This window comes from Peromyscus californicus, unplaced genomic scaffold, assembly GCF_007827085.1.
Source record: "Peromyscus californicus insignis strain IS unplaced genomic scaffold, ASM782708v3 Scaffold_5__1_contigs__length_169319896, whole genome shotgun sequence".
NCBI lineage: Eukaryota > Metazoa > Chordata > Mammalia > Rodentia > Cricetidae > Peromyscus > Peromyscus californicus.
Genome location: NW_026294573.1, coordinates 44,628,653 through 44,649,625, shown reverse-complemented (window position 1 = coordinate 44,649,625; position 20,973 = coordinate 44,628,653). Strand labels below are relative to the sequence as shown.

General features: G+C 52.1%; 1 protein-coding gene across 8 annotated transcripts in view; it reads left to right on the top strand.

The window, feature by feature from the left end:
- Positions 1-20,973, top strand: part of Ssbp3 (single stranded DNA binding protein 3) — a 151,087-nt gene that overhangs the window by 106,163 nt on the left and 23,951 nt on the right. For 4 of the 8 annotated variants that reach the window (XM_052715105.1, XM_052715106.1, XM_052715109.1 and 1 more), the window contains 2 exons: positions 2,107-2,196; positions 20,585-20,665. In XM_052715105.1, the coding sequence (XP_052571065.1) occupies positions 2,107-2,196; positions 20,585-20,665 (171 nt within the window). The remainder of the gene's footprint in view (positions 1-2,106; positions 2,197-20,584; positions 20,666-20,973) is intronic. The other 4 variants (XM_052715108.1, XM_052715107.1, XM_052715111.1 and 1 more) reach the window with 1 other exon arrangement.

The following is a 20,973-nucleotide window of genomic DNA, read 5'->3' as shown; positions in this document are numbered from 1 at the left end:
TAACAGTCATCTCGTGGTTGACATGGCTGTATTCCATTGGAGAATGGTGAAATACTGAGAATTTTGGCCCTCTTAATTAGGACCATAGTTGCCCTGGCCTCTCACCCACCCCTAGTCCAAAATACCAAAAGATCCTCTAAGATAGCAGTGATTCCAGGTCTGCTAGTCAGGCGGTTAATTAGTGACGTCTGTGAAGAATGAGGGAGTTCAATGCAATACCTCTTCTGGAGGAACCCAAGAGATAGATGGATGTTTATCTCATCTCCCACCTCGGCTAGGTTCTTTCATTCCTGCTGCAGAGAAGTAATTGTTGGCTGTTACAAAAAATTGCTCCTTAATCCCATAGGCAGGAGGTTCAATGTGAGTTCAAAGTCAGCCTGGTCCGATAGTAAGTTCTAGGCCAAGCAGGGCTATATAGTAAGTGTGTGTATGTGTGTGTGTGTAAGAGAGAGAGATTTTCACAGAACTCTTAGCCACAGAGAAACAGTAACACAGCTAGTGGCTGAGCCGGCTGATTCCTCCTTGAATCTTCTCCCAGATAAAGGTGGGGCTGGGATGTGGAAAGTTTGTCTCTGTCCCTCCCTACCTACCTACCTACCTACCTATCTGTCTGTCTATCTATCTATCTATCTATCTATCTATCTATCTATCTATCTATCTATCTCTATCAGTGTATCTATCATCTATCTATCATCCATCTATATCTATCAATCATCTATCTATATCTATCATCTGTCTATCATCTATCTGTCAGTCTGTCTATCTATCATCTATCTATGCACGTGTATGCCTATGGCTGTAGACTAGGAAGCACATGCAGACCTGCAGTGTTTGGGGTTAGGCAGGATCTCCTTAGGGAGGTTCTGTAGGCAACTTCATTTTGAAAATAACCTGCAACAAGCTTGTTCACTCTACCTGGGAACTGCCAGGCACTCATTGCAGTCCCCTACTGGGTCTTCATACCCCTCTCAACAGATCTTTCCCTGCCTGTAGACCTCAGCCCATTCCAGCACTCGGTCCCCATACTCCTACCGTGGAGGTAAAACCAGACACAAAATCAGAGGCCAGTGGCCTATCAACATGCCACACAAACAGTAGCACTCGTCTGGTGGATTGTTCGTTTTTTTGGTACGTGGTATATTAGTTGGAGTCCACACTTCTATTTTGTGTCAAGGAAAGGAAAGAGGTGACTTCTGGGAGTGATGAGAAAGGGCTGCGTTCATGAGCTAGGAGGTGACTGACGATGGAGTATCATGTTCTGGGTCTCAGTGGCGTTGGGAAGACCAAGGCTGGGTAGAAGTGGACAGATGTACATGAAGGTTTGGCTTAAGTAGGAAAAGCAGAAGGACAGGCTCAGATAGGTGGCCCAGATCTGTGACTCTCCCAAGGTAGGGCTTTGACATCTCAGCCTCAGCTCTGCGCGTGTGAGCACAGAGCCAGGCACAGATGTGCTGGCCATACAAACAAGTTGGACACAGATTGTTGGAAGGTGGCCAGGTGAGGCATCCAATGTCTGCCCACCCCTGGGAGGCATTTGTTGAGGTAGAGGTACCCAGTGGATGGCAGGACAGCAGCATTCAGCCAGAGAGTAATGACTGATTCCCATTGTGTAACCCACATTCTTCTTGAGGCATTTGGGACCCCGGCTGGGCCAGAACACACAGGTCCTTCTCTCTGACCTGGGTATTTTCTTATTGGATATAAATTGACTTGCTCTATTCAACATGTCAGCGATTTGGAGAGGGTTCCACTGTTTAGGAATTGGTCTCGCCGCCTCTTAGAGCAGCTGGTGGAAAGACAAGGTATGGTTCAACAATAGACACTGTATTGGCTGCCCGTCACCACTCTGCCGGGTACTACGGGAGAACTTTTGCTCTTTTCCCTATTCCACCGCTGCTCTGGTGTGCCTAAAGGTAGACATTGGCTCCGCCTCCCTCCCGTCTTAGAGAAGAAGCAGTGGGCCCCCGAGCCCATGGCTTCTAACACCTCTACAGAACTTTTCCTAGAAAGTGGCTTTTGAGGAGGAAGGGTCTGTTCAAGGCAGTGGCCGAAAGCTCTCTGTGTGGTTGGATGCTTGCCACTGACCTCCCTGTTCTGTCTCCACAGAGTGCAGCAGCTGCCCCAAGTCCTGTGCTCGGCAACATTCCCCCCAACGATGGGATGCCCGGAGGCCCCATCCCGCCAGGTTTCTTTCAGGTACGTGCTGGCCTGGGGCCCTGTGCTGGGTAGGTGGGGAGGCAGGAGGACAGGAAAGCAGCTCAGTTTGCCATGGTTTAAATACAGTTGCTTTGTGCTGGTTGAGGCCCCACACCCTCATCTCGTCCACTTCTCCAAAAGCTGCAGAAGAGAAAAAAGATGGGAAGGTGCCTACCTCTGGGCAGGCTATGGCAGTGCCCTTCTGCCCACCCTGGTGTCGGGGGAGGTCCGTGCTTCAGGGCAGCACGTAGCTTTCTTGTAACAGAAGGCGTACCCTTTGTCTTTCCTCTTTTCAGTGAGTAAACTGTCTTTGTTTCTCTCTGGCGCTCCTGTCATTGTCATTGTTTACTTTTCCTGTCCAAACCACAAACCTTAGGTAACTAGAAAAACAAAGACCCCACCACCCTGGCAGGTCTCAGCATCTTCTCACTCCGCCGGTTAACCACTGAGTTTTTCCGAGTGTGCTCACAAGCGGCACCCCACAGCATCTGTGCCTGCAACTCTGCCTGCCACAGGCGGGAACGAATCCTACGCGGGATGATGGGAGCTCCTCCACCTTCTCTCCAACACACTTTGTTGGTCTTTCTGGCGGGGTAGAGGCATGGGAGGTGTGGCATCGCCGGTCTTGTTTTGTCAGGGTAGGGTGTGGCCCCCCCCCCCCCCCCCCCCCTCCACACCTCCTTTTCCATTCTCTCCCATCCCTTCCTTTCAGCCAAGCCGGGGCTGAGGAGTGCTGCCTGGGAGTGCTGTCGGCCTCGGCCTGCAGAGCTGTGAGAAAGGCAGCTTCCCTGGTGGAGCTCTGGATTGTGACATCGCCGCCCCGATGCTTTCCAGCCTGTCCTCACTGCGTTTTGAGCAGTGCCTGGTTGTCCACACCTTCTGAAGGGCGGGCCTCCCAGACAGGGTTGTGGAGAGAGCTCATAATGGAAAGCCCAGGAATGCAGAGTTAGACCAGAGGGCCCTGTGCCCTGTGCGGGACGGGGGTCTTGGAGTCATGAGCAAAGACAGGATTGCTACTCCATGGAAACATTGGGGCTCCTCTTCCTCTTCCTGTGCCATGGCTAGGAGACACTTCCACTTTGCAAGATCGCACGTGGTAGTTCATGGTAATCCGGGAAGAGGGCACAGTACTCACCACGAAGAAGGACATCAGTGAAGTTTGCTTACTCCTTAAAACAGAAGCAGCAGGCAGTGAGAAGAGAGATACAGGGGTGACAGTTCAGGCCATCAGATGGCCACATGTGTGTCTGTGTGTTCCCAGCATGCCACCATAAACCCCCTGGGACCCATTGACCCAAGAAAGGCAAGCGCTGTGTCCTTTACCAGAGGGGAGACAAGGATCTGGCTGGCTTCCCTACTTTGGTCCTGCTCAGTGGGAGTTCTTTCACTGGTTCGTGTATCTCTCTGCACGTGGTGTCATAGATGCCCTGATGAGTAAAACACGGCTTCCCTGCCTGGTAGACAGCACACCTGGGTGTCCCAGCCACCCGTGTGTCTTGTCCTGAGTTTTCTCAGGGGAGTTATTAGCTCCCAGGTTCCCACGGGAGGCTACTGTAGTGAGAAGTGGAGAATAGTTAACTGTGGGTTTTTGTTTTTCAACAAATTCAGTACTTTTTAAGTTTTATTTTCATTTTATGTATATGAATATTTCGCCTGCATATCTGTATGCTCCCCATGTATGTGCCTGATGCCAATGGAGGTCAGGACAGAGTGTTGGATCTCCTAGAACTAGAGTTCTGGATAGTTATGATCCACCATGTTGGTGCTGAAAATTTAGCCTGCATCTTCTGCAAGAGCAACAAGTGCTCTTAGCTGCCGAGCCATCTCTCTAGTCCTGCCAGTTGTATTTTTAAAAATAGGCCATTGACTTCTATTTTGGCCTGAGCCTAGGACACGGAATGGGTCTGTTGATATGTGGGCAGTTCCCAGCTTCCTGCTTTGCTAGAATCTTCCATGGTTAAGTTCTAATTCCACTCATACTTCATGGGCCCTCCCCTGTGACGTTTGGGGGGGTGTGTGGTCAGAAAGCCCAAACTGATTCCTGCCCTTATTTAGCCACTGTTAAACACAAGTATCTTTTAGATTCTTGCCTTGCGGTCATCTCTCTTCCCCAGGCTAGGTGCAGTGCCAAGGGTTGGCTGGGCCATTCAGGAAGGTTCTGGAGCCCGGGCCTGTGCTCTTTCATGAGCAGTGCATGTTTCTTACACCCCGGTATCATTCAGATGAAGGGGGCTGGGGCAGGCCAGGCACTCAGCACGGCGCTTGCTGTCCTTGATGCTGACCACTTGGCCTGGGCCCCTGCAACAAGAAGGGGCATCTCTCTGGAAAAGAGGAAGTCGACGGCCCATTTCCGGAGCAGATCAGCTCTCGACAGGAATATTAGCGATTGATTGCCGCCCTTTACCGCCTTCAGGCGGCCACTCTGATATTGGAAGGGAAATAAATAGAGATGATATCGAGGGTTTTATCTGTTGTCAACAACTCTTCTTCCCTTCTTGGCTGCAGCCTAGGCAGGTGGCTGTGCCGCAAGAGGGCTATGTCCTGGGAAGCCAGCCCAGGTGGCCGGGCCAGCTTCGACCAGCCCCTGTCCTGCAGTGTCATACACCCTTTCCAAGTCGAAACTGCAACACTAGCTGGTCCTAAATGTAGAAACGAGTAGGGGCTCCAAGGTGGTAAGAAGGGAACAGCTAACTACCGCTGGGGGGCCCCTCAGAACACAGCACACAGGACTCCCTCCTTAGGCTTCTCACCTCCAGGCAGAAGGCCACTCACTCATGTAGTTAGAAGGCTGGGCCAACAATGTAAGAGATGCCTTGTTGGCTTTCTCACCTTTAGGACTAGGATTCTGAGATGAGCAGTGCCTGTCTAGTCCTCCAGAATGATGTGAGATGGGTCTGGTCATTCGGATACTGGCCTAGTCACACTTCATGGTTGGAGAGGCTGGGGGGGGGGGGGGTTCTTGGAGGCCTTGCAGAGTTTAGCCAAGGTAGATGAACTCTCTGTTCCTTGTTATTTAAAAAGAAAAGGGAAAAAAAAAAAGCCCTAACTCTGACAGCCGCAGCACCTGGCGGTACTAGAGAGAGACACAGTACATGCTTGAACCGAGCTTGTTTGTGGTGTTCATGGTACAGAACAGAAGCCTACCCAGCCCTGGAGTGCGAGACCTGGAGTTCTGACGAGGCGCACACGGTCTGACCGAGAGCCAGCTTGGGCACTCCGGACTGGCGCTCTGGAGAAATGCGCGTGCTGCGTGTCTTCCAGCGTTGGTTTCCGCTGTGAACCCAGAAGGACTTGACATAGTCAAGCAGTGGCATTTCCCCCTCACAGCTTGACTCAGGCTACACATCTGGCTACACATCTGGCAGGCAGGTCGGCCACCTTGGCTAGGTCCCTAGTTCTTGGCCCCCCAAGGGGAGACTGTCCAGTAAAGATTGCCAGGCCCAGAGCTGGACAGTTGATTGCAGGAGAGCAGGGGTCACAGAGCAGAGCGCTGGGTACAGACTGTTTCCGTTCCTGTTTTGTTTTTAAATTCCAATAATTGTTTTCAGTGGTGTTTTTAAGCATGCAGCTTACTTTCGTTTTTCTCGGTGATTCTGCCAAGGAGGCAGGGATGGGCGGGAGAGGGGGACTTAGAAAAAGGTGGAGGACTGCCCCACATTGTGCAGCCTCTGGCTTCCTAGCTCCCCATATCCTCTCCTTCACGGGCCACTGGAATCCAAGTGTAAGTGTCTGTCTGTCGTGTAAGAGAGGAAGGAAAGACTGTGGCCGTCTTCTTGAAGAAGTCGCACGTAAATATCCAGCCAGAATCCGGATGGGGTTGCCCAGCAAACGAGTTCTACAGGAACCCAATGACAGTGTTCGATCGACAGAGGGCTAGTGAGAGTGTGTATACATTCTGGTGTGCTGGTCCGGTCTCGTCATTCGTAGACGTAGACATGGAGTCTTGGAGGGCGAAGGACTGGTGCCATAGGTCCCAGCAAAGGTCACAGGGATAAAAGTTGTGTGTTCTGTGGATCCGTCCTGGGCTAGCAGAGGGCGCCAACTCCTTTTACCGAAAGCTCAGCTGGTGGAGACAGTAAAGTTCCCCAGCACCCATCCCAGGGAGGCCTCCTTTCTACCTCATTCCCAGCCACGCCCAGTGCCCCAGAGGACCTACCTTACCCTCCACCCTGTGCGTGGCTGGTACAAGGACACGGTCACCAGGCGGAAACACCACACAGCGCCTGGAAAATAAGAGAAATAAGCCAATAGAAGGACGAGATCCACAGCCCAGCCCTTCCTCCTGCAGACTCAGCTGCGGTCTTCCTGAGAGACGCAGCCTCAAGAGGCCTCCGCTGCTTGTTGACGTCCTGCCAAATGGTGGAGACAACCTTGTCTTGTGAGGCTCCAGCCTCAGATCCCAAGTCCTTGAGGGAATAGAGAGAAGCTAATTTGAAGCTTTGTAGAAGGCAGTTGAACCATCTGCAGGTTTTATGGAGAGTAGTGAGCTGCCTGGCAGTGGAAGTAAACAATCAAAGATAAGATGCCCATCTGAGCCCTGGGGTGCCCCTCTGAGCCCTGGGGTGCCCCTCTGAGCCTTGGGGTGGGTGGTATGTTTCTAGTGAGGTCAAGGTCAGGAAACAAGAATGTCCTCTGGTGGCAGTGGGCCGGCTCTAGAGGGTCGGTGCTGATGACGGCCTTCCCCTCCAGAAGAAAGGAAGAGCCGAGGACTGGCACACGGGCCAGTCCTCCAGCCAGAAAGCTGCTTCCACAGAACAGGCACCTCTGCTGCACTGATGGCCACTGCAAGTCTAGGGTTGGGGGGAAGGATTGAGCCTCATTTTCCTGATTTCTGAACCCCTCTTCTAACTTGCTCTCAGGACTAGGGACCAGCGGGGAAGATGGTGAGCCAGGGCAGGGCATGGGGAGGAACCAAACCCATGGGTGTCAGGCGCGGTCCCTAGGGTCGGAACTCTGGGGAGGAACCAAATCCATGGGTGTCAGGCGTGGTCCCTAGGGTCGGAACTCCGGTGAACAGGACGGGAGCCTGCCCCAAGGAGGGACCTCATGGTGAGACATGCCTCACAGAAGGACAGGCTGGGGTTAGGCAGTGATGGGCTGTTTGGGGAGCAGGGGTTGGGTGTGGTAGTAAATAAATGCCTCCTGCCCCTTTAGGTGTCCCCTCCCCCCCCCACCCTGCCTGCCCTGATGGTGCTCAGGCCCTCCTAATGAGCTGTCTCACCTTAGAGGGGGGGGTGACGTGTTCTCCAGTAGAGAAGAGGTGTTTCCTTCTGTCTTGTGGAATTACATTGACTTAGAACGGAGGCCCTGGAGAGCACAAATGAAGAAACCCTGCTGGGAATGGACAGGTCTGGCTAGGAAGATGGTCCTGGACAGGGCAGAGGACTGTGACTTCTGTCAGAACTGCTTGTCTTTCCAGCTGCTGCCTGCCCTCCACCCCAGGCCCCACCCCTCCACTCCAGCCTCTGCCCGGCCTCTTGTCCAGGGATTGAAGGCCCACAGGTGCAGTGTGAGCCCCTACTCCCAAGGGGTTCGGAGCTCCCGCCAGCTCCCAGGTCCAGGCATCTGCTTCCAGACGGACAGAGGAGAGGGCAGAGAGGAAGAAGTGTTCAGACGACTGAGTCCAGGCCTCAGGTAGAGGTGAGGTCCTTCCTACTCTGCCCCTACCTGTTCAACTCAGCTTACTCTGGGAGTGACTACCCACCTCTGGTTACTATGATGGAAGCCAGATGTAGGGCAGAAATCTGAAGCGCCCCCCACCTCCCCTTTCCCCCAAGAGCTACATACTCTGGATTGAATTTAGCCCTGCTGACAAATTCTTGTGTGTCCTTAGAGAGCCTTCCTACCCTCTCTGGGACTTTTGCCTTACCATCAGTCGCCTTTCCTGGTCACCATCACCTCCATGGAGGTCAGACTGTGCTCACCCGGCAGCCAGCCTGGTGCCTTGTGTCTGCCCAGTGGCAGGTGACTGGCACCAGGGCTCCTAGCAACCGTGGACAAAAGGTTATTCCTGATGTTCCAGGCTGCCTGAGTGGCCAGCTGGGGCTTTGGCTGGTACGCCTGCCAACGTTCATGTGTGTGGACAGGTTTGTGCCTGCACACTCCAGCCGCCCTCCCTCCCCCTCAGGGGGAAAAAAAAAAAAACGTGCACTCCACATGTAGCGCCGTAACTCTCACTGATGAAATGGAAAGTTGAACATAAATCAATGTCTGCCGCCCGTTAGCTATGCATCAGCAGTCAGCGCCTGGGAGATTTGCTCGGTAACAAAGCCCCCAGTGGCTCTGCAGGCTGTGACTGCCCCCTAACGAGGAGCCAACCCCACACCACACCGTGGAGCCCTGCTGCTTTTCTCCGATACCTTGCGGCTCTCTCTGTATCCTCCTTCCCAAGCAGGTAGGAGGCCTGCACGGAGAGCCTGCTACTGTCCCTTGCACTGGTGGGCCTCCCAGGCTGTAAACTCGGGCCAGGCATGTACGCACCTGATGCTCGATGGACTGGTGGCCACTGCTGTGGAAGGCCTGGGGCTGGTTTCTCCTCTCCTTTTGGACCTGCATTTTACACTTGGGTTTCTTTCAGTGTTGAGCTCTCTTTTCTGCTTCTGAGAGAGCTGGCCCGTGCTGCCAGCAGCTCGGCTCTAGGCTGTCTCCTTTCCCCAACAGGAGTCGCTTGTGGTGGTGTTCCCATTTGTGGGAGCTGTCTTGTGTGGTCTCTCTGTAGCCTACTGCAGGGGTAGACCCCCCCTGTACCTGTCCTGCCATGACATCAGCAGATTGTGTGAGATTTGTCTCCTTTACGAAAAAAAGAGAGGTCAGGTTTGCTTAGTCCTTGTAGCAGAAAGGGTTGGAGGAGGAGAATTCCTGTAGAGCCTTGTCCTGGTGTGCCTCTGTGATGCACAGGTAGGTGTGGATGGTACCCTGTTCGGGCCAGGGAGTATCCAGTGGCTGTGAGCAGGGCCTTGGGAGCAATAGGGCTTTGCCTCTTCCTGGTAGCAGAATGTGGGCAGCACCTGAGGTGCCGTAGGATTCCTGCTGTTCCTGTCTGTGCTGGAGGGGGATGGGCCGGACACCAAGTATTCCTGTTCAATAGTGTTTCTTAGTGTTGCTGGAGGATGAGGAACAGCCTTCATTCCGTGTCTGCAGCAGCCTGGAGAGCATGCTTTTCTCTCTGGTCAGTCAGGTGCAGAGCCCCACCCCTCCTTCCTTCTCTGGAATGGATTATCCTTCCTGGTGGTTAGGGTTGCTCCAAAAAATCCAGTGAACCTCTCTGAACCTCAGTTGCTTCACCTGTGTTTGGGGTTGATACAGCCACGACTCCTCAGGGCCCATGTGAAGATGCTATTGCTTCACCTATGTTTGGGGTTGATGATACAGCCACAACTCCTCAGGGCCCATGTGAAGATGCTGTGAAGTGATGCCCAGGAGACCCTGCCTGGTGCTGGGTGCCTGCTGAACCCTCTCTGCCTACTACCATTTGGATGGCTGCTGTGTGTCTTGGGGCTGCTTTATTCTATGTGCTTTCTACCTAGCCAGGAGTCAGGGTTGCCTTGAATATATTCTCTTGACAGAAGGTGTCTTTGAGTGTAGCACACACAGTCTTCATGGCATTGCTGAGGTTCATGGATTCTCCAAATCAACTCCTCTGTCAGCACTTAACCCTCCAGTTCCACTGACAGGGTTGGGGCCTGGGAAACACCAGTCCCATTTGACCCTTCGATGGGGCAACTCCCTAGTCCCTTGCTGAAATCTGCCCACATGAATTACTCCCTGGCTTTGGCCACCCTGACTCCTTGTTCTTTAGTCTAGCCAACGGGAGCCTGGAGGGGAAGTGAGGGCCGGGAAGCAGGTTGTGGGTTCAGGAGCCGCCGCTTCTGTTCCTAGCAGGCTTATTCATGCGAGCTTAATGGAGACCTGCTCTCAGACCCCAGGGAGTATGTCGCCAGAATCTTGCCTGAGCATCATTTGAGTTTCATTTTTCCCTTGCCTGTAAAACAGAAACAGCTCCACCTACTTAATCAGCTCTGAATTGAACCAAAGAGCATGAGAATGGTTGGAAATCTACAGAATTCCTTCTCAGAGGCCAGCATTCAGTCATTCCCTCATGCAGCACACAGTCACAGTTGATAGCCTTCTGCCTGGCCCTCCTGGGCCCCTGGGTGTTCATGGCACACTTGTCAGGTGCCATCCTGGACCGCCATGTCAAGTACTCTTCCTGTCCCCAGTGTCCCTTAATTATAAAACGCCTCATTTCTTAGTACAGCATCTGGACCCTGTCTGACCGGCCCTTGATATCCTCACCACATTGGTAGATCAGCTCTTGGTCCCAGGGCAAGGGCCAGACCTGTTGTTCTTGGGCCTGGTCTCTGTCCTCCATCAGTCTGTGAATTCTCCCATCTGCAGAGCTCTCTCCTACAAGAGAAGGCTTTTGGTTCTCAGGTCATCGTTATTCGAGGCTTTGACAGTCTTGCCCTATCCTTGCTCTAAGGTCAAAGTGCACAAACCCAACACACGGATCTAGTCAGGTTCCTCTTCCTGAAGTTTGTTTTTAACTGGTCCCAATAAACTCGCTCTGCAGCTGTAGAAACAGTCAAAGAGTCTGGAAATCCGTGATGTGGTCTGGAGAAGTGACCTGTTTTCTGAGTCCTGGTCCCCGGTAACATTGGAAGGGGTGGGCATGGGGCGCATGAGGAAACTCTGTCCCAGGCTGGTGTATTCCTGCCATCAAAGAGCCTATCCAGTGGGATTCCTGAGTAGGTAATAAGGAAAAGGGCTTCTAAAGAGTTCTAGGAGGTGGACAGGATCCTGGTTGACAGCTTCACGTAGGAGCAGCTCAGCTACCTTTTGGTGATAGTGGACTCCTGGCGCTGGCCTGAGCGCTGGAGTCTGGGCCTTGTAGACTCGTGATTGTCTTACAGTCACATCAAGATCTTCAGAGGGCACACAGGCCGGGCTCCTGCCACAACTCCAGCTTCGCCCATTACCCCAGAGTCACTCCTTGGGCTTCTGCCGAAGTCCTCCAGGGACTGTATATATTGCCCATGTGATAATGGACCAGGCGCCTCAAACATGTTTCACTTAGTGGAGAAAAGAGTCCCAGGTTATCCCAGCATGTCGGGGAGGAAAAAGAAACCATAGACCTACTAAGGGAGCTCTGGGGGCAAAATACAAATCGCTGGCCTCCAGGTCTGTTCTCAGGTATCTGCTGTTCGGTGGGTGGTGGAGGCTGAATTCTGGGCATTTTGGGTGTGTGGCTTCCAGGGCCCCGTTACCCTCTTCCTGGTTGCCTGTGAGCAATCATGAATTGTCTGTTGAGCTGTGCCGTGCTAGGTCAGAGGGACTGTGTGCACAAGTGAGTCCGGAGGCCTTCGAGTAGAGCAGGATTCTGTGGGTAGAGGAGGCCTCTTTAACATGCACCTCACCTTCACTGTGCTGCTGTGATTAACAGCAGAGCCGGAGCGCTGGCAGGCAGGGTGGAGGCTGGCAGGCAGGAGCTGGCTGCATGGTAACACTGCCCAATTTCAGAGCAAATGGCAGTTTTTAAGGGGGCAGGGAGCAGATTGCTCTGGCAGAGCAGGAATATTCTCCCAGTGTCCAGAGGAACCGATGCAGTTTACTCTCGAGGTCCATCTCTACTTCTTACATTTCCCCCAAAACATGTTACTTTGCAATAAATAGAAGTCAGAGAAAGAAGGGTCTGTCATCTGGAGCCTGCTAGAAGCCCTCAGGGAACCTTGACCGAGTCAGTGTCGTGACAGATCCCAGCAAGGCCACAGAGTCCACTCACAGCAAGAATATAATGGCTTTCCTCCTTCCCCATGTAGTTGGCAAGTGATGAGAATTAGCACCCTGGACAGCTGTTAGCTCGCAGGTTTCCCCATGGCCATAGGTTCTGATTCTTGACTTGAGAAAGAAATAGAGAAACATGTTGGGGGAAAGAAATGGATGTGTGATCCTTGGAGATAACAGTCTAATAGTGACTTCCTTACAGTAGCTCCCATAGATTAAAACTCTTCAGTACCAGGCCCAGGTCCTCACCTTTGTATAAGCACACCTTTTCCTGAACTGGGGCTGCCTGGACTCCATCCTGTGGGCCCAGACTGTCCAGGGCACATTTACACCCTCCAGGGTCCTGCCTCCTGCCATTCTACCACGGTCACTGCTTGTCTGAATCTCTCCTGCACTTGGTTTCTGTCTCTGATGTTGCTATGGTCATGGTTTCACTTTGGTCTCTCCAACCAGCCTTCAGCTCCAGAGGTTGCTCATGTCTCCAGTGCTTAACATACACATGGCACAGAGGATGGTACCCAGTAGTCAGATGGACCGGCTGCAGCAAGCTGTGGGTCCTGCCCATTAGTCTGAATGCTGGGTATTTTTCCTTTGTCCCCCACAAAGGTGGCCAATTACACAGATAACAGACACGTAGTTAGTGTCCAGCAGGGAGACCTCAAGGTTTTAGTGACTCCCAAAATCTCTCCTCTTTTGCCCCATCCCAATCCATGCATTGAAGATTAGGCCTGATGAACTCAGAGACTCCTCCATGCACCTCAGTCCTTAGGAAAGGGGCCAAGCAGTCTGAACCTGCCAGAAGAATGCAAATGTCAGAGACAAGAAGCCCAGCACTGTGGCAGGGATGAAGTAATTGAGATCGTCACCAAGGAGGATCTCTGGGGATGAGGGCAGGGATGCACACATGGAGGTCAAGGTCAGCTTCTGAGTCGGTTTCTTTCTTCCACCTTGTGGGTCCAGGGATCACACTTGGGTCATTAAGCATGGCAGCACTAAGCAGCCATCTCACCAGCCCTGGGGCTGGCTTTCATGCTGTGGTGATGAACTGTAGTTTATTCAGGACCAAAGTCAAGCAACCAGGCTGGTGAATGGTGATGTGGTCAGTATTTGCCAGTCCCCGGCTTGCATTCATTCCGGCTATCTCCCATGGGATAAATCTTGGCTCTCGGCTAATGCCTTAATGTCACTGGTTTGTCATCCACCCCCCCACCCCCCACCCATCCTCCACCCCCACCCCGCCACCGCTGCCACACACTTCACACTCACTGTGTGGCCGAGGCTCTCTGTGGCCCTTGAGTCTCTTGCCTTCACCTCCCCAGTGCATGTACAACCATGCCTGACTCCATTTTCTCCTTTGCAAATATTTGATTTTTATTTTCTTTGTCTTTTAAGGGAGATGTGAGCTTAAAGTCAAAAGGTGTGTATAGTATTATATTTTTCCTTACTAATTAATAAAGGCCCCCCTTTTCCCTCATCAGCCCTGAGAACCATCGTCTCATCCAGCTATTGGTAGAGCATTCCTGTGATGGGCAGGCAGGCTAGCAAATGTCCACGGCTTTGTGAGCCATGTTATGACTTCTCAGCACTCCCATTGGAGCACAAAGGTACAGATGAACCGCTGATGCTGGTGAACATGGCTGTGTCCCAATAAAACTTTATAAAGAACTGGCAGGCCAGATTTCTCTCTGAGCTTACTGTAGTCTGGTCTGATAGCTGTGCCCGTGGGGTCTTTCTGCTGCCGCTCACCCCAGCCTCCACCTGAACTGTGCACAGAGTTGAGTGTACGCATATGCCTTCATGGCTGGGGCATGGCTGGCCCCTTTCTCTGCCTAAGAGCAGTAAGCACAAATTCCCTTCCCATAGGGGTAACAGTATAGTCACTGTAAGAGTTGGAGTTAGAAGAGGACCATTCCTTCTCTTTGTTTTAGAAGCCATCATCTAGCTGGGCACAGTGGCACATACTTTAAACCCAGAACTCGGGAGGCAAAGGCAGGCGGATCTGAGTTCAAGGCCAGCCTGGTCTACCGAGTAAGTTCCAGGACAGCCAGGGCTACACAAGGAAGCCCTGTCTCAAACAACAACAGCAACAAAAACCAAAACATCATCATCTACTGGCTCACGGGCAAGTGTGTCACGTACATGTTGAGATTCCTTTTCTTGAGTGTTCCGTGTGTCTTAGAGGGCCCATTTGAGATTCTCATTCACTGTGAGTCATCTCTCCTTTGCCCAGTGCGTCCTGACTTCTCGGGGAAACGGACTGGGAAGAAGGGAGTGGTGCTGGCTTCCCTCAGTTCAGGCAGAAAGCAGTGCGCCTCTGCTGATTCTCCCTGATGGTTCCCCAGAGTGAAAATGCTCATTGTGCGGTCCTTCTTACTCTTAACTGGTGACTTCCCCATCCCAGGAAGATGCCCACCTGCCACTTACCGGAAGTCTAGCCCCATCCCTCTGTCCCGTGCCCACAGTGTTGTGAGCTCATCCATGGGGCACCCAGCAAACCCACCTGATGGCTCAGGCTCCTAACTCAGCTTCCAGAAGCTCCTGCTGTGTGTGCGCAGATTCACACTGGGCACACACATAAGAGGTTCTCAGTCCCTCCGCCTTAGAATTTGCGCTCCCCAGTGTACTCACCCGTTAACAAAAGAAAAAGCCTTTCCCAGGGGACACACTGAAGCAGGACAGACAGCGCTCTACGCTGTGGCGGATTTGTTCACGCGGATAGAAGTGAAGAAGTAACGTCTCCTCTGGTGAGCACTTGTAGAGTTGACTTGTCCGTCTGTGATCCCGCCAGCTGTCAGCCTCCAATGCCAGTGGGGTAAAGCTGACGACGTGTGCAGATTCAGGATAGCTATGGCTCATGGGCACATCTTGGTCCTCTCTGCAGAGTAGGGCTCACAGCCTTTTCTGCCCATGTTTGTGTCCAGGGAATGGAGTTGATTGTCTGTGAAGTGCTTTTGCTGTGTGTGTAGTCATCATAATTTTTTTTCCCTCATCTACAGCAACACGTCCAGCAGGCAGGCGGCCACTAGTTCCACGAGGCCCTCCTACTCTACTGCTGACTGATAAAACCCAGAGTCCACAGAGTTAGGTGGGGATGTCATGGGGGTCTTACTTTACCCCTTGAAACTACGTCTTTAAGTCCCCTTTCCAATGACCTCTGAGGACAAAAGTCAGATTTGGCCTAGATGATAATGACACCACCATTACAAAGCACTGTCCCAGCCCTTGGGACTGGGTATTAACAAAGAACCTGGATGATGAACAGTCAAGGGCCTAGGCCACAAAGCCATGGCTCTAACCCTGGTGTCACAGCCTTAACCTTATGCCTGCTCCTTCCAGGCATGTGCAGGTACTCCTGGGGGAGTGTAGGTGGCATTTAAGAAAGGAGCACATAATTTTTCTTTTCTTTCCTCCTTTAAAAATTAGTATATGTTTTGTTTTCTCTAATCGTCTTTATTATATTAAAGAACCGTCATTCTGTAAAAAGACTTTACCCAAGTCATTTAGAGTACCAACTTGGTCAGTCTGTTGGTACCCACATGTTATCTTAGTTCCTCGAGCTCTAAAGCATTAGAGGTACCACCCAGAGCTTCTTTTTTTTTTGTTTGTTTTGTTTTGTTTTGTTTTTCGAGACAAGGTTTCTCTGTGTAGCTTTGCACCTTTCCTGGAACTCACTTGGTAGCCCAGGCTGGCCTCGAACTCACAGAGATCCGCCTGGCTCTGCCTCCCGAGTGCTGGGATTAAAGTCGTGTGCCACCACCGCCCGGCCTCACCCAGAGCTTTTTGAGGCCCCTTGATGGTAGCTGCGTGGTCGCCTCACTGCACAGGCCCCGTCCCGGATGTTCTAATGCAGCAAACAACAACCATTGTTGCCCCAGAGCTCTGTACACACCACCACCTGACAAGCAGGCTGTTGGCCGAGGCTTGCAGGATACTCTATGGCTTTCCTCAGGCTGTGGACACTCATGGCAGGACACCCTGACCCAAGCCAGAACCAGCCAGCCACATTGCCATTTTCCCTGTCAGAGACAAGAATGCCTGAGAGGCCCATCGTGAGCGGGGCCACACTGCTGTAGTGTCTATATAGATGGTTCCATTTCTCTTCAGGAGGCCTGAGACTCAGGGATGTTAGGGAATTGGACTCACCACATATACATCGAGGCTTTCCCCATCATGCCCTAGTGCATCTCTCCAAAGCTTTAGTACAGGGCGTAACCAGATTGTGGCAGGCGAGGCTCTTGTTGTGAAATGCTTTTCTGCAAAGACCTCCGATCTTCGAGCTGTGGGAGTGCTGCTCCCTACCATGCTGATGCCCATAAAGGCCTTTCCACTAAACCATCAGCATCCAGATTGTAAGGTTCTGTGAAATGGCCAAACACTTGCCTCCATCACACCCGTAACAGAGCCTCCCAGGCCTTGCCTAAGTGGCTCTCACAGCCTGCTGGATATAACACTACTTAATGCTGAAATTACAGGAAAAAGAAGGAGAAGGCAGTGTGGGGGTTCCAGTGTCCAAAGGCAGCAATCTAGAGGCAGCTGTGAGGGAAGGGCAAATCCATGAACAGGGTCGGGGCAGTATGAAGGCCACACAGAACATGGGTATGTTTGCCACCTTTTCCAGAATTCAGGAGCTGGGATTGCCCTTCATTTGGTTCCCCCTCGACTCGGGTCCCCTGTCACCACTCCATAGACAGTGAGGGTAGTAGATATGTCTGATCTACTGCAGGAGCTCCCGGGGGCTCCTAGAGCAGATCTGTACTCTGTAGCCACTCTGCGCCTCAGTTTACCTCTCTGGGCAGCAAGAGGGAGCTAGGCATCATTAACACTGGGCCAGGAGCGCTCCTGGACATAGATATGCTGCTCATGGGGTTGCAGGATGGTGGACTACTCCAGATCCCTGGGCCCCAGAGTCCAGCTGTGAAACCTGCCTGTTCCCCCCACTCAGTAACTACAGAGCTAATGAGTACATTGCCCTTTCTGCGCTTTGTTCCTGGCTATGAAAGGGCGTGGCTGGTGGTCCTTTCGTTGCGGTACGTATTATCAAGTGAGCTGGTGCAGGCAAAAGACCATTCTCCCCTGTGTTGTCAGAATTGGTTTTGCTCAACCCAGTTTTTTCCCCGCCCCACGCCCTGTTTTTTTAAAAACAGATGTAGATGGGGATGTAGTCTGTCAGAGAGAGAACCCTGGTAAATTAGTTAGGAGGCTTAGCTCAGCAAATAGGTAGTTCTTGGTAGGACCTAGCCTGGGCTTTCCTTCCCTATAAATGAAAGACACTAGGGAAAGTGTGGGGGGGATATCTGTCACTGTAGGGCCATCTGTAAGCAGGTGACTACTGGAGCTGTGCTCAGCCTTCCTGATCCACCCTAAAGTTGTACAGTTCTTGTGGCAGAAACCCCCCAGCACCCTTGAGGGAATGGGCCTTGGCCAGCCATGCTTCTAGAAGAAAGCTATTTTAGGGTTTTCAGAAGGCCTCCGGCAGCTGAACTCCAAGAACTTGTCCTGCCTGGGAAACTGATCACTAGGACACCCCCTTCCTCTCCTCACGCCCAGCTCACTTGTTCAGTCTCGGGGATGTTTACGAGAGCCGCCTCCCATCCCGGCAAAGGTCAGAAACCTCCAGCAAGGGCTTTGTTTGTTTTGTCCTACGTCCTGCGTAGTTTTGCCCACGCAGAACCAATTGAAAAGACCATTGAGTTCCCTTTCTGTAAACCAACCGGCAGCTCTCTGGAAAGGCCATTGTGGCCACTGGTTGTCGGCTGAAGAAACGGCAGTGAAGATTTCTCTGAACATAATGCTATGCTTTGCTCCTGAGCACATGCCAGGCTGTGAGGGGTTCCTTTTGGGGTGCTGCAGTCTGAAGGACACAGCGCAGTAAGACGTGGCCAGGCTGAGGACATATAGTAGGGGTCCAGAGAACCCGAGTGACCCACTGGCACATGGGAAGCTTTTTGCTTCTGACCCATACAGCAGACTCCGGGAAAGGCCAGGGGCTGTGCCTGGAAGTTTATAAAGCCGCAGGTCGGTGGCTGACAGTCAGGGGTGATGTGTCCCCTCAGGGAGATGACTTGAGCCTCGTCTGAATTGAGGTTGCCATGGGTTTTCTCTCTGGACAATCTCTGTTGGCCGGGGCCAGGATTCTCTGGCCACCTTCACATCCATAAGGAGACATGGGAACTGCTGATCCCCAGGTTCAACAGGCCCTTCCCTCCCTGTCCCCACATGCCAGGGCCTCACCAATAGCCTTGTTCTGTGTTGTCTGTCTGGGTGACAAACTTGCTGTCCCCACATGTTCAGAACCCCCCTTGCCTTCTAGCCAGGCTTCAGACCTGGTGTTGAGCACTGAGCCTCAAGACAGCCATCATGTGAGGCCCCAAGGTGCGCACCTCTGGGTGCCTCAAGTCCTTTCCTCTACTCAGCAAGTGAGGTAGCCACTAGGAGCCACACAGGTGTGAGAGGTTTGCCCCAAACAGCCTGCTCGCTCTGCAGACACACTTCCGTGACCAGGGGAGGGAGGCAGGACTGTTAGGGAGGAGGCACTCCCTGTTGCCAAGAGCTGGGGGACCAGCAGATGAGCTTTTGCCCCCTCTTGGCAGCTGGACCTTACCCTTGAGCTCTCTTCCTCCGTTCTTTTTCATTTTCTTTTTTTTTGGGGGGTTGGCTTCAAATTATCTTGTTTTGTTTACATTACACCCAAGTTTTGTGGTACAAAAGACTTGCAGGTGCAAATATGTCCCGCCTTCATTAACTTCCCCTCCCTTTTTAATTTATGTGATTTCAATTTTCCTTCCCTGTACTGTTAATTAGGGGACCCTCTAATCAGTGCCATTATCACAGTGGTATTCATGTTTAGGAAAGCCGCTAAACAAATGCTTGCAAAATTGCTAAATGGCTAATTAATGTCTGTTAATTAAGAAAATTGCTCATGGTAACAAACCATGCCGTTGCTGGCAGCCGCTAGAAAGACACACACTTGTTGAAATTAGTAGCGTGGCAGGTAGGGGAACATCTGCTCCTCCAAGCCTTCCGGAAGTGAACAGCCCCTCACTTAGCCAAGAAGCTCTAGGCCTGTCCCCGGTGGTGCCCTGGGCTGCTGGACAGCCCTTGCCTCTTGTTCTGCACACTTCTTTGTTGTCTCGGCCTCACCTCCGCCCCCACCTCCTCCCCAGCCCCTCAGTGAGCAGAGCGTGGCTGCCTGGTTTTGAGACTGAGGATGGAACCAATCACTGTGGCTAACTTGTAGCTTTTCCTTTGAAAGAAGTAGCTTTCCTTACCCTTCATGAATATCTGGAGTTTTCCTCCAAAATCACTTCCAATGCTAAGGGACAGTCAAGGTGGAAAATAATGTTTTGGGATGTGTGACTCATGCCCCTATCCTGAGTCCAGGTCCTAATGGCCTGTTGGCCAGAAGGGACTTCTATGGCAAACTGTCTGTGACCCACAGTAGGACACTTCTGTGACATTGTCTCCTGCACACTAGAAGTTCTAAAGAGATACTCTCCTTATGATACATAAATAAGGCTCCCTGATACTTTCTTTTCCTTTATTCCTTTTGTTTTTGTTGTGTTTATACTTACTATATTGATATCAGCACCCACTCATGGGTTATAACCCACAGTTTGACCAACTCTGAGGGTTAAGTGACTTCATCTCCTCATGTTTGGTAGGGAGTCAAGGTAAGGATAGCCCAGAGCTTTGGGTCAGCTTGGACTGCAGATGGTTCACTGTCACCTGGTGTGGAAAGTGGGCCCTCCACCCCTGAACCACCAAGCAGTGATAGTCCCCCTGCGCCACTTTACTCTCGGCCAACCCTGCCTCTTAGAGGTGGTGTGGCTGTGACCCAGTCTCTTCATGTCTTAGGACCTGTTTTCCACATTTGTAAAAGTTGAAAGAAGAGACACTGCCGTGCAGAGCCGTGTTGAGCTGTAGGTGAATTCATGAACCACAGAGCCCTGGCACCGCTCACACTGGGCGGACGCTTGGCGACTCTCTGTATTCCCCATTGGCTTAGAACCTAGCGCCACCTGCTCCTCTGCTTCTGTCCGTGTTCAGCCATCGTTCGCTCCGTCCCCGCTTCCACCCAGCAGGCCCTTGACAAATACTGTCCCAGATGACCCACTCTCTGTCTCTCAGACCTTGAGCTCCTTGAGGGCAGGGACTTCACCTGATGCCTTGCGTGTCTTCTGAAAGTGGTCCTTGCAGGCTTTGCATCTGGGTCCAGGGGCCCTGTCTGTACCATTGTCTGAGTCAACCAGCGTATTTAACATGGCAAACTCTGTTCAGCGGTAGCCTGTGTCCGGCCCTCGCTCCTGTGTGCTTTGATGAAGGTGCTTTGTTTTATTTTTTTGTTGTTGTTGTTTTTTCCAAATCCCCTGTGAATGTTCTGGTCAGCCTCCCTCCTTCCCGCCTGCCCGCCGTTGTTCGCCATTGAACCAGGACCCAAGCAGCGCTCCGCCACCTCCCGCCAGCCACAGCCCACCACCCGCACGCCCGCCCGCCCGCCCGCCCGCCGCCACTCTGCGTTTTGGTTTAATTTTTGTTCTTTTAAGCTTCTTCTGCGCTTCTCCATGTGCTGTGATCTATAACCTGCCTCTACTGTCTGGCCTCACAGGGTCCTCCGGGGTCACAGCCCTCGCCGCACGCACAGCCTCCACCTCACAATCCCAGCAGCATGATGGGACCCCACAGTCAGGTAAACGCACTGTGGCTCACCGGCCCGCCAGCCGGGGGGCGCGGGGCAGGAGGAAGGAGAGAGCCCGTAGAGGAAAAACAAAAATCACAATGTGCTCCAGGGGTGCCTTCCAGTCATAATTGACAAGTTTAATTGAAATCTCTCTCTCTATATATATATATTTTCTAAAGACAGTCTCCATTTCTTGGACATCCCACCCAGTTTGGATATGAAACCAAGAGAAAAGAAACAAAAAATATTTCTGTGACCTTGTCAGTGGCCTTTATGTTTTTGTTTTTTCCTCTCTCACTTTTGTTTGATTTTGAGTT